Here is a 13,622-nt window from a genome sequence, read left to right on the forward strand (position 1 = left end):
CTCGGGCATCTCTTTCGGATGCCTCCTGGGCGCCTTCCTAGGGAGGTGTTCCGGGCATGTCCCACCGGGAGGAGGCCCCGGGGAAGACCCAGGACACGCTGGAGGGACTATGTCTCTCGGCTGGCCTGGGAACGCCGCGGCATTCCCCCGGAGGAGCTGGAGGAAGTGTCTGGAGAGAGGGAAGTCTGGGCGTCTTTGCTTAGACTGCTGCCCCGGCGACCTGGCCCCGGATAAGCGGAGGAAAATGGATGGACGAATGGATGAAACATATTTAGGGTGTTTTTATTCACTTTTTGACTCTCACATGATGCTATTCCTCTTTCCTACAGCGTCCATTACAATTACATACAAATGAAATATTCTGCAAATGTGGCAAAGACGCCATTTAGCGACTTCTAGGGACTTTTAGGACAGCCAATAGCTACTTTCCTTACTGAGGAGCTGGCAACACTGCCACAGTTTGAAAACATTTTCAACTATTGATGTAAAGCAGGAGGTTTACTTTGGTAAGTGTACTGCTACCACAGAACATCGATTAGAATGCATCAGCCAAGAACGTCTTATGCACACTATTTACAAACAAGCACAAATATGTTAATAAAGGGAGACAAAAACACATGGTTTGAATGGATTATCTTGTGCTTACAAGAAAAAAATGCATAGTTAAATAGCAGTCATTATTCCCATGCCCAAACTGTGGCGAGACAGTTTTGAGAGTATCACAGTTAAAATGACTACGAACACATCTACCTGTCTTACAATCTTTGGCCAGCACGAAGCCTAGAGAAATTAACTCTTTTGCAAAACAACTGGCTGAAAGGCTTCAAGAAGCCTCATCTCATCATCACTAGTGAGAACACTTGATTTGTCCCTAAATTAAGTCAGGTGCATTTCTCAATGTCTTTTCATGTTTGTTAAAAATTTGGTTATGCTGCCCATGTGGACAGAAGACAAAAGGAGGAGGCATCTATTAACTAGTGGTGGGTGGATCAATCTAAAGTATCGGTTGTATCGATACCAACCTTGGAATCGGTATCTATCGATACTTGCGTGATGGTATCGATACTTGTGTATCAGTTTCTCTTTTCTACATTGAGTACACAACCCCTGGGTTGTATCGATACCAACCTTGGAATCGGTATCTATCGATACTTGCGTGATGGTATCGATACTTGTGTATCAGTTTCTCTTTTCTACATTGAGTACACAACCCCTGTTACACCATAGTGGTTGTGCAAACACCAATCCTCTAGTGATGACTGTCTGACACTGATGCACCAAAACTTAAAGCAGCATTTTCCTTGAACCACATACCCTGCTTTGGTGTGGAAAAAGACTGACTGATCAAGTCTCAATCACGTGACTATACCAGTCGATACTGCTTCGTAGTGCGGGATGCTTAGTAATTCAAAAAAATATAGTTTCTCAATAAAAATCTGTGAATCTCCATCCCACTTATATAATCACACCTTGCCCTAAATTTCTAAGTTTTCTTCAGCATACCTAAAATGGTTCAATACCGGTTCATCACTTCAATTGCACATCACTACACTCCTCTCACTTCGCTCATGCTCACTTTGCCCTTCACCCTCTCCTGCTGTGAGTTGTTGTGCAGTTATATTATATTGTTTCTGAACAAAAAAACTGAACAAAAATCTAAAAATTTAAATTTAAAACATTTCAACTTAGTTAATGTTGTATGTCTCAGGAATTAACACCATGACCTCTACAGGTGGATGTGGCTTTTTATTAACATAGTTTGTGTCCCATAAACACAACACGTTACATACACCTAGACCCACTGCTCATCAGTTCCTGGTACATAGATCCCATGAGGGAGGGTTTGCTCTGAAAGAACCCAACACATTTAAAGTGCAACACATTAGAATACACAAATCACAATGTAATTCTGAACAGCTCATTTATCACAATGATCCCCTTTCTTTAGCTGAAACATCCGATCAAAAGAAGAAACAGATTTAACAATGAACACCCCAGCGTTTATATCTAACCCCAGGAACCTCTAAAAGAAACTGGCTTGAAGATCTGAGGGACCTTGTAGTTTTGTGCCAACGCACTAATTCAATGAGGTAGGATGGAGCCAAACCATTAAGAGCCTTAAAAACAAAAATCAATAACTTGAAATCAATTCTAAAACAGACTGGAAGCCAATGGAGAAAAGCCAGTACCGGGGTTATATGCTCGAATTTTCTAGTACTAGTTAAAAGATGAGCAGCAGCATTTTGAACCATCTGAAGATGAGAAAGGGAGGACTGGTTAGCCTTGCAATAATCAATCCTTATTCTTATTTAAGGTATAAATCTTTAGAAACTGGTCACAAAAATATATTTAAATTTTTAAAACATCTCAGCAACTTACCTAAAACATCTGTTTTTATTAAACATTACTCAAACAGGAGGAAAAAATAACATTTTTTTGAGGACTATTTTTAGTGGCAGATTAATTTCTTGGTGATCTAGTGAGCATGGGAGCAGGACAGTGTATGTGGCACTGAGTCAAAATAAACTAGTGTCTGTGCGTTCATGTCGATGATGAAACTAATCACTCAGAGCAACAGTGTGGCTCACTGGTGTCTTTTAAATTGTTTATGGACAAAGGTGCAGCTCTATGACAGGATACAATAGATACAATGGCATCTATCAGAGTTTGGAGACGAACACAATTTATGGTAGTAGAATCAATTTATTTTTGGTTTTGGTCAAATTTTGGGATTTGCTATGAAAATAATAGAATGGCAGCCATTTTCTTAAAACAGAGGTTGGTTTCAGTGCAGCATCCATCCTCTATTCCATCTCCTTGAAGTGCTTATTACCTGATAAAGAAAATATAATGGCTCAGATGTAAATCCCCCAGACTCTAAATACTAGTGTTTCATTATACCCCTTAAAATATGCAGAAAGTTCACAAAATGAATCGATTTATTCAAAACATATGTGCCTACAAATATGTTTTCCTGCTGTGTCCTGATGTTATTTATATAGTTAATACTTTGTATTGTTATAGTATTAAGAAATACTGATGTAGTCTGATGTCTCATATTCCTCAGTTAAATTACTCAAATTGCTTACAGGCATCAATTAAAATGAAAGTTTTTGAATGAATGCGACAACATTTTGGGCCATTTTGCACATTTTGAAACCTGTCTCTAAAATATGATTGAAATATATTTTCAGCAGTGTGGGAAGGCAAGCAGATGAGCTTGAGGGAACAGAGAGAAGAAAAGATGTCAGAGGGGCTGAAACAAGTGAGAACAGAATGGGTTATAATACATTTTGATTTCAAAAGGCCGATCCCCACAGTGCTCCCTGAGAGGCTTCGTTCTAACTGGGGGTGAGTGATGTGTGGAGGACTCCACCAGAAAAAACATTCTGAGCACAAAAATCACAAGAAGAGTGTCTGATTTATCCTCTTTTGCAAGCAATGTGACAGCTTTTGAAGCTTTTCAAGCACCACAAAGGGTAAATCAGATACAGGTGATGAAGTTCTGAATGTTAACATAATGTGACAGAAGTTGCAAACTGTTTTATCAAATCCAGACTAGCACTGATAGAGGGCGAGCAGAAGGAACATAAAAATGATTCACCTAACACAGCAACAAAGCTGTGGTTGTGCCATTTTAATTTTGTCAAGTCTTTTACACTTTAATCTATTTCAAGATTACATGAACTATAGAGAATTCAGTGATTAAATTGGTGACTGAGGTAGATGGATGTATAAATAAGTCCACCTCACATATAGCATCTTTTCTCTGAAGGCAGATACAGCCATCGGCCAGGTCGTTGGTGAGTGTCTATCAAGGCCTGTCTTCCTAGTGTGTCCTGCACTGTCAGTCCCTGTTGGTGGCTTTTTGGCTGATTCGATATGTTTAATCAAAGGTCAAAGGTCAAAGTGTGTATTCGTCATATGCACAGTTAGGAAACGTGTTTTCCTGTACAATGAAATTCTTACTTTGCCGTGCACATGAATGCCACAAAATACAAATGAAATATAAAGTAGATGAGCAATAACAAATCTAAATAGGCAGTAACAGATCTAAGGCACTTTAAAACAGCAAGTGAAGGAAGCAAATAAAAATACAACAAGAACGTAATATAATGCAGAGAGAACATATGCTACGTGGGAGCCGTGGAGTGTAAATACTCAGCAGTGAGTGTGCAATTGTGCATGTGCAAAATGAGTATGTGAACAGTACAGATGGAATTACATGAGGTAGATACTGAGTCAGCTGTTTAGGAGTCTGATGGCAGTCAGAAAAAGAGTTTTTCAGTCTAGAGGTCCTGCATTTCACACTTCTGAACCTCCGACCAGAGGGCAGAGGTATGAACAGTCCATGCTGGGGGTGGGTGGGGTCCTTGAGGATGGAGGCAGCTTTCCTACGCACCCTGTGGTGGTAAATGCTCTGCAGAGAGGGCAGTGGAGTCCAGTGATGATTTTCTCAGCAGTCTTTACCACTCTCTGCAGGCGCTTGCGGTTCATAGCAGTAGTGCTGCAATACCAGCCAGAGCTGTGTGGTGTTATGTTTACAGGTGAGGTCCTCACTGATGTGGACGCCCAGGTATTTGAAGCTCCATTTCAAGCCCCCGGATGAACAGTGGCTGATGAGATCTCCTCTCCTTCCTCATGTCCACTATCATCTCCTTCGTCTTGTTCGTGTTGAGGCTGAGATTATTGTCCTTGCACCATGACACCAGACCAGCCACCTCCCTCCTGTAGGCTGCTTCATCCTCGCCAGTGATGTGACCTATCACTGTGGTGTCGTCCGTGAATTTTAGGATGATGCTGTCCTTGTGGGAGGCAACAGAGTCATGGGTGTACAGGGTGTAGAGGATGGGGAAAAAAAAAGAAAGAGTAAAAAACAGCCTCGTCAGGTGAGAGAGAGACTACTCTGATTGTCTCTTTAGCTTAGCGAATCAGTGCACAAGAATAGAACAGTTCAGGAAAGCTCCTTCAGCCTGCCGCTGTCCTTTCCATGATTTCACCCATTTAGTGTAGTTCCTCCTTGTTTTTCACCTCAACAACCTCCTTTCTTCTTCCACAACCCAAAGACCAAGGGCAGAGAACAGCAGTGTCATTTGTAATGTCTTATCAGACATATTCAAAGTTAGAATCAGCTACAAACAGCAGCTGTGTTGAACGAGGTGTTTTTTACGCTTGTATTTCCGCTGTCTAGCTCTTGTTCTTTCCCTTTCTGAATGGTGAATACTGAAACCACCACCTTATGGTAGGGGGAGTTATTTCTCCTACATAGACACAGCACATACGATACCTATGTGCTAGTCAGCCATTGGCTGTCGTCTGTGTGGTGTGTTCAAGGTGGTGTGTTTTTTTCAAACACAACTGGCCCAGTCAAAGGTGACATGAGGTGATGCAGAGATCGGCTTCGTCGGTCCTAGTTCTTTTAAATTGGCTTGCTGTGTGTCTGCCCTAACCCTTTACACTTCATTATGTGCTCCTCCTCATGCTCCCCACTCTAATTTCTATTTCTCTTTCTCTGTCTCACACACAAGCATTCACCGTTGACCTTGCCTTAGCCATGCATACTGAATAAAAGGGCCTAATGAGGGCTCTGCATTTGTTCAGTTAGTATAATTTCCTACTGTACCTCTCTTCATGTGGCAATTCAGTTCCATTTTGCCAGTTCTTCCATAAAGACGCCTATGCATTTCAACAGTGCTCAGAAGGTGAGCACATGAGGAGTCTCTTTTTTGTCCCTCTGTAAAGCAGACTGAATGCTACATTATATTAAGAACATGTCTCAGCATGCACAGGTCAAACTGCTCTGCTGGGACAATCAGCTGCTCATTTTAAGAGCCATGTTTCTAAAAAAAAAAACCCTTAGTATATTCCTTAGTTACTACAATATGATATACACCTGACCATCATATGGATCATCGGGGTCACACAAGTCATTGTCAGAGTGTGTGTTGTTGATGGGACGGAAGTCAGGACTGAATTGTACTGTAAGTGGCTGATAAGTGTTGTCATAGACCACCTCCTCTGTTTGGTGACGGTCGTTCCAGTTTTATGTGGATGGCTTCTCTTTTTCAAACCAACTGTCCTCTCTGGCCAAAATGTTAACAACGCGGTCTTCAAAGGAGAATCCCTTGTCTTTTGGATGCCAATGGACTGCTGAAGCTTGTCCTAAGGAGTTGGCTGTCCTGTGTTGTACCATTAGCTTGTGCAGCAGTTGATTTGTTTCTTGAATGTACAAGTATGAATGTATGACTTGTACATTGGATTACTGCGACTTCAACAGCCCTCAAGGTCTTAACGTGTGGTTAAATACCTGAAACCCCCCACCAGTTTATCAGAACTGAAGAAGCTTCTTGGATGAAGGTTAAAATGTCTTCAAGAACCTCAATCAAATCCAGTTGCCAACTTTAGCACTTCAGATATGATGATTCTATAACCTTCTAATCTGACAGAGAGACCTCTACAAAGACAAAAATATTGTGCAGTCACTAGTGACATTAGGTGGTGAAAAAAATGCTGTGGCCACAATTTGGTACGACATGGGAACAACTTATGGTGTGGTCATAAGCTGGGGGTGACTGTTGTTCAGTGGGTTGAGCAGTCATCTCCCAACCAGAGGGTCGGAGGTTCAAATCATGGTGCATGCATGTCCACATGTTGAAGTGTCCTTGGGCAAGACACTGAACCCCCAAGTTGCCCCCAATGGTTAGAGCCATCGGTTAGTTGGTGCTGCAGATGGCTGCCTCGGTTTTGTACCAGAAACAAATTCCTTGTGTGTAACATATGTTGAGTAAAATTGTTAACAAAGTAATACATTAGGATTAATTTTAATATTAGACTGAATTAAGAACTTAGCTAATAGAAGATTGACACTATGTTTGTTGATTAGTTAACTTGTTTGTTCACTTTGTTTGTGTATAACTATTCTATCATATTAGAAAAGGAATAGTTACGATTATATTTTAGAAATACATAAGTTCACATACTTACATGTCACAGATATGTTTATGAAGTTACTATTCACCACATTATATGTTCACTAACATGATGAGAAAATAAGTTACTGTATGCATACTGAAAACTCTGTGATATTACAGGCCCATGAGATTAAAAGTGTGGTGCACCGAGTAGCTCTCCAAGGTTTTATCATTCCACATTCCATTAGATTTGTTGCCTTTTCTCCAAAAGAGCTCATTATTCCCTCTGAGCTTTGAAGCCAGGGGAGTTAGAGTTTGATAAGATACTAAGATTCATACCAAGGTTATAATCAGATTTTGGCCTAGAAGAAACAGCTGCCTGGTAAAATAGCTAATTTCATATACACACACAGGCAGTGTCAGATCTTCCTCCCTCTGTAGGAAACTGTCTTTATCCATTGGAGCAGGAGGGACCTGGATGGATGAACCAATGGACCAATGGAGCAACACGAGAGGACCAGACCAGCCTACAATTGCACATTTCAAATTGTATAAATAACTGGGTTTCCAGGAGGGTAGGCGTTCCTTCTCGTCCTGAAGACGAATTGAACGGTTTTGTTGTTGAGGTTAGGGCTTCAGATAGAGATGGAACCCAGAGCTCTGTAAATTGCTTTATTCGATGGTCTGTTCAGTTATGAAAATAAATGTTTGAAAATTGATATTTGACTCCGATCATTCTTCATAAAGAACACGCTGCACATACTTGGCCAAATAAAGGTGATTATGATTATGATAACAAGTCAGAACATGATTGTAAGATGGGTGGCTATGAGTTATGTTGTGTTCTAAATGCAGTGCAATGGCACACTGTCAGCAGTTGTAATGACAGCTACATTTCATGTATATAACACTGCCACAGTTGAAATCAGGATGAATCATACCATATCCACTTGACAGCAGCATGCAAACTTTAATGTTCTGACTGACTTTACCTGCTGACAACAATGCCTGTAACATGATTGACTAGGATATATCCAAATGACAAGCATCCAGTAACATCTGGAACATGAATGATCTCCTTCTCACATGTCATGAGTCATGGCCATAGCATAGTATGTCATTCACATGCTTTAATAGGTAATGGCAAAGGAATATACTTTTCTTCCTATAATGTTACTAGAGGGGGTCTACAGCATAGCTCTAATACAGTATTTACAATATAAAAATAATTTATATAAGCTCTTCAGCTGTTCAGCAGCTTGGCTCTAGCTGTGTGCAGCTGTTTGCTGACCAGGGAGCATATAGTGAGTGTATCAGAGCATGTATCAGTGTAAACTCACTGAACCATTGTTAATAAAATTAGATATTAATTAGTGCAGCTTTGAAAAACTAGGGATTATTGCTGAGATCTGGAAATGGACACTGTTGTACACTGTTGTCATAACTATTAAAACATGACTAGAGCTTTGAAAATTAAGCCCAAGTTGCAGATTTCTTTCAGTAACAAAAAGTGAAAAAAATCTGATAACTTAATACAAGATATTTATTATTGGCTGGTGGTTAATTACATATCAAGTCTGCAACACTGTTCTCTGCTGGAAACAAGAATGTCTCTGTATGTTTGGCCATCAAATGGAGAGGTCTGAAAACATCAGATTATTGCCTGGGTATTTGGAGAATTGTTTCTCCGATCCGTTTGTTCCAGGACTCAGTAGAAAATGAACACAAAATGGCAAATGTCTACAACTACAGAGTTCTGTCAGCACAGCTCAGAGCAGAGCTGTATAGAAACATCTAAAAGTACTTAATATCTGACAAACCTCTTAATTTTGTACAATAGCCCATCATGAACCTGAAAATATCTTGTGTGAAATAAATGACTTTGATTATAAGTTATAACATCATTTGAGAGTCAGCATTCTTGTCACATCATGTTTCCTCTCTCCCACAGATAATGTTACATGTAGGAAATCTGAAAGGAGTGTCTCTATTTGAGCATCATAACCTTATCTAATGGGATTATTTTTGCTGGTTTACAACATGTCTTTTATCAGATAACAACTAGGAGGAAGCCTGACCTTCTATTTGAAAGGCAAAGACTTTCACATCTCCATGGCAACTGATGTAGTTAATATACCTAGGTATCAGATAGACACAGTGTGTGAACATGTCAAGTCCTCCTAATACTTCATAATACTGTATTTATAACTCACTCTCATTTTTAAAATTCTCACCATTGCACATTTCAATCAACTGTGAATAAGGTCATTATAACATGTACAGTTTACAGGTAAAAAAAATCATGCCAATTGCCATCAGTGCATACAGCAATCATACATTATTTTCAGGGGATGCTTCTCTACGCAGACACAGAAGTACCTATTTGGTATTAACAGACTGGGTTTTCCAGTGAAATGGGTTTTTTCTGTTTTCCCGTAGCTGACATTTTAAGTCTGTCCATGACAAGCCACAGTCCCCTGCTAAATTATTAAAACAGTGTAGATGACTGATATGAAAGGCATGTAAGCAGGGGTAGGGGAGGGGGATAAGTAGAAGATTTCCTGTACATGTCTGTTCTATACAAGCTTTGAGAGGCATTAAATGGGCTTAAATGTGACGTGTTCTATATTTGAATGGGTGTCAATGAAGAATTGGCTGCTCAATCATTATTGACTAAACAGATGATCACATCTGCGAAATGTAACTGTCAGCACCAAACTGGCTGATACGCCATTCAGACACACACTTACCATCAAATTCAGCAGGGCCCACTCCTACTATTATGACAGACATGGGCAGGGAAGCTGCCTATGGAAAAAACATAGGAATGTAAGCCAGATTCTTGTCTCCTGACTCAAAAATACACACTAATCATAACATGCTTGAATGTAAAGTATATATAACAAACTATATGACTGAGTACACTTGTCTACTATGAGAACAAAATGTTCTGACTCTTTTCACACAAGGTACAAGTACACAAAGTACAGAGAGTACTGAGTTTACCTGTGGCCCCCCTCTGTCCTGCTGTAAAACCGCTTATTATGACCAACTGTAATGTGTAAAGGTTAGGTGACCTCTAGTGACCACAAGGAATAATGACACAAGAAAACGAGGAGGTTAGGTAGTACCGTATACAGGAGGTGGTCAGAAAACACAGGCCTTTCCCAAAGGAGACCAATGTTTTTAAATGCATGGATCATTCCACCACCTTAATCATGTGTTTATTATTGTAACCATACTGATGACAATTATTTTAACCCAAACCACCATCTTTTTCTAAACATAACTACATAAGTCAAGTCAGTTTTTTTTTTTTGCATAGCCCAATATCACAAATCTCAAATTTCCGCCATAAGCTTTACAATCTGTACAACACATGAGTCCTCCGTCCTTAGAAATTCAAATGAGTTAGTGAAAAACTCCCTGAAAAAAACCTTTAATGAGGAAAAAGAAACAAGCAGTGTTTGTTCCTCAACTGAACCATATGTTTATGATTGCCTCCATCCAGGTCCAGTACGTTTACCAGTGGAACAGTTGTATGGAGTGTATGACTGCTACCATGGTGACAAAGGTCTGGTAAGTGTGTTGCTGGAAGGGTCCTATGGGTCGTATTCGATATACAATGTATATTGCAGTTTAGTCTTGGGGACTTGTTGCTCAACCTGACTATACTTGTCTGCATTCACAGTGGCTGTTTATTGTTGTTCCAATCTGCTTTTGTTGTCCCTGTAGCCTCTGTTATGGCATATGAAAAAACTATGAACAATCATGTTTGAGTGGGCGAGGGCATAGGAGAATGACTATATAAAGCATGGCCACCTAGCAGGCTGCACAGATGTGAAAAATGAGCTCACCTCTTCTATGAACCTCCTCAGAAATACATCATGTGGCACTGACTGTTATTCTTTCCTCATATATCAGCAAGGAATCGTACATTTACTTGCTACAATGCACACATGGGTTGAACAAGCAGAAGTGTTACCATAAGTCAACTGGATCGATCGGAGCTCAGACGGCCTCTCTTTCATGTGGACTCATAATTTCTTGGTCAACATCTATGTACAGACAGCATTTTTATTTTCTTTCTTTATTTGTTTGTCTGATTCAGATTTAATGCATAATTTGCAAAGCATAGTATATGCTTATCTATTTCTTCTGCCATTGGAATTTTGTGGTGTTTCTTGTGCTGTTTTTGCATGGAATCTGCCAGAGATGGTCTTTCAATCAATGATTGTAATGTGACCTGTTGTTCTTGTGCTATTCTGTTGGTAAATTAATCACACAAGGGTCAGCAGAACAAGTTGTAAACACAACATTAACAGTGTTATCGTTTTATAAAAATGTTATGTTGGCAAACAGTAGGTGTGATGGGAACAAAACATCAGAAACAAGGGAGTAACAACTGGTAAGGATTAGAAAGGGAAATACAGTAAATGACAATCTTTAGTAACTGTTTAAAAATTGGGTACCAAGATTGTCCAGCAATGGTAAACAAAAGTGAAACCCAGGTCACCAGGAACACCATCACTCCCACATCTTTTACTCTTAATTGGTGAGTCCAGTGTTAATCCTCCAGGAATTCTGGGGGCCAACGCACAAATACTGTAATTTCCTTACATTTCTTAACATGGACTGGAGTCACACAGGCATATGATATCTGTGGGGCAACTGCTTGAATTTTAAAAATCAGTAGCAACATTACACTCATGTTGATTGATCAACCTGGCTTGTCTATGTTGACTTTATAGTAAATGATACCAAAACTACAAGATGCTAAATATTTACAGATTTCCATGTGGAAAGGGGCAACTTGATCGTGTGTTTTGCAATCGCTAAGGATAACCAGGTTATCCAAGGCCCAAATTTAGTTTTTTATGTTTTGTTCTTTTCCTTTCTGTTGGTTTTGTTCCCTGAATGAATGTGGTTTAGATTAAATTAGGTTTTATTTCAGGTTCAGCCACTAAAGAGGGAGAGTTTCTCTATGTTCATCTTCAATCTCAGATCAACATGCAGTATGTACATACAAGGATAATTTGTGACATCACAACTAGTCTTGAAGCCATTTACAGTCCATTATACAACTTACATGTGTGAAGCAGAAATTTGAAACCGCTGGTTCAACTTGTGGAGGAGACATCCTGTTTCTAAGCAGTTAAAGGATAACACCAGTGCTGCTTGTTATTTTTACAGTCAGTGAAGTAAGAGACAGCTGTGCATGTGCGTGATCATTGCCCTGACTACATTACACCATTAGCTAATTCAGTTTTAATTCAGTTCAACTCAATTTATTTGTATAGTGTCAATTCACAATAATTGTCTCAGGCCACTTTACAAATCCTCCTTGAGCAAACATTTGGCAACAGTGGGGAGGAAGAAATCTCTGACAGACCCCAGCTCTTGGTGGGCGGCGGTGGATGGTTGTGAGCTACTCACACCACACATAGCAGCATGAGAAGCTAATTGAGTAGTGTAATAAATGATGGCTGTTCTTAGCCTTTAGAGTTCTTTTTTGAAAAATGATTGGCCTCACCTTTTTCCTGAGGAAGAAACATGTCACCCAGTGACATTATTCACTGGTGTTTTTAATTACTTTTTTGACAACAAAGACAGTCTACATTACAGACAAACTAAATCAGGTTCTGAATTTATAGTGCATGAAATTCATTGTTGCTTTTAGTATCTGTGTGGGATTTGCTGAAAATAACAAAAACAGAAAATCACTAGCCTTATCTTTTAAACTTTAAAAAGAAAATAGCATATTCATCAATCAAACACTCATTTATCATAAATTCTATCGTGAAGTATGTTAAAATACAAGGAATCTAGCTCAATGGCCCCCACAGATTCTGAATTGTTCAATGAGGAAAAAGTTGATGAAATGTTAAGAATTTATCACTTTTTTATGGAGAAAAATACACAAACACACACACACATAAATACACAAAAGTATAACCTCTGCCAAATAAATAATACACATATACTAACAGTAATAACAATAATACAAAATAAATAATGACAGTAAAAACCTCAAATCAAAACTGTCACATCCCTCGAAGCACAGGCTGAGGTGGAGGTGGGCAGCAATTTTTGATAAAGCTTATAGTTCCGTTAATATAATATTGTTGTTTTTCAATATAATTTTAGTAAGACAGTGAGGGAGGGTGAAAAGGTACATCGTATACTGTGGTATGTCTTTCAATATTTCATGGCATCATAATAACTAATGTGGCTGAACAAGGATAATACCAGGATAGTAACTTTAAGCAAAAAGGGGGCCTGTGCTGTCCTGTTAACTCTACCAGTTGTTTCTAGTCAACAGGATGGCCTTCACTTGGGCCCATTTAGTGGTGTCTATAAAATTATTGGACATGCATTATAGGTTAAATTTGGTTTGGTGTGCCATCCTTTAGTTACAGGCCTAGGCTGAGGGTCATCCCATGATGTAGAGCTCCTCTCCTCTCCATTTTATATTTATATGCCACCATTACACATCACTAACTTTGTGTCTCCTCTCTCTCTCTCTCTCTCCCTGTACCTTTCTGCAGGTAGCCCTGGCTCAGGAGCTGCACATTTCTAATGAGCAGTCACCGGCCACATCAACCTGACCAGTGTTTCATTGTTTGTTGTTGTGTTTTCTGTGTTTGTTGCTTTTCTTCTTTTCTCTCTCCTCTATCCACTCACCCCAACAGGTCGAGGCAGAAGGGCGCC

At 39.6% G+C, this 13,622-nt stretch overlaps 1 protein-coding gene across 1 annotated transcript in view; it reads right to left on the minus strand.

Moving 5' to 3' along the window:
• LOC109970614 (copine-9-like) overlaps positions 1-13,622 on the minus strand; it is a gene marked incomplete at its 5' end in the record, with an annotated part of 56,770 nt that overhangs the window by 7,804 nt on the left and 35,344 nt on the right. The window contains one exon of the mRNA XM_020618298.1: positions 9,662-9,719. Within this exon, the coding sequence (XP_020473954.1) occupies positions 9,662-9,719 (58 nt within the window). The remainder of the gene's footprint in view (positions 1-9,661; positions 9,720-13,622) is intronic.

The sequence above is a fragment of the Monopterus albus genome, unplaced genomic scaffold (genome assembly GCF_001952655.1).
Source record: "Monopterus albus unplaced genomic scaffold, M_albus_1.0 scaffold203.1, whole genome shotgun sequence".
In the NCBI taxonomy this organism is placed as follows: domain Eukaryota; kingdom Metazoa; phylum Chordata; class Actinopteri; order Synbranchiformes; family Synbranchidae; genus Monopterus; species Monopterus albus.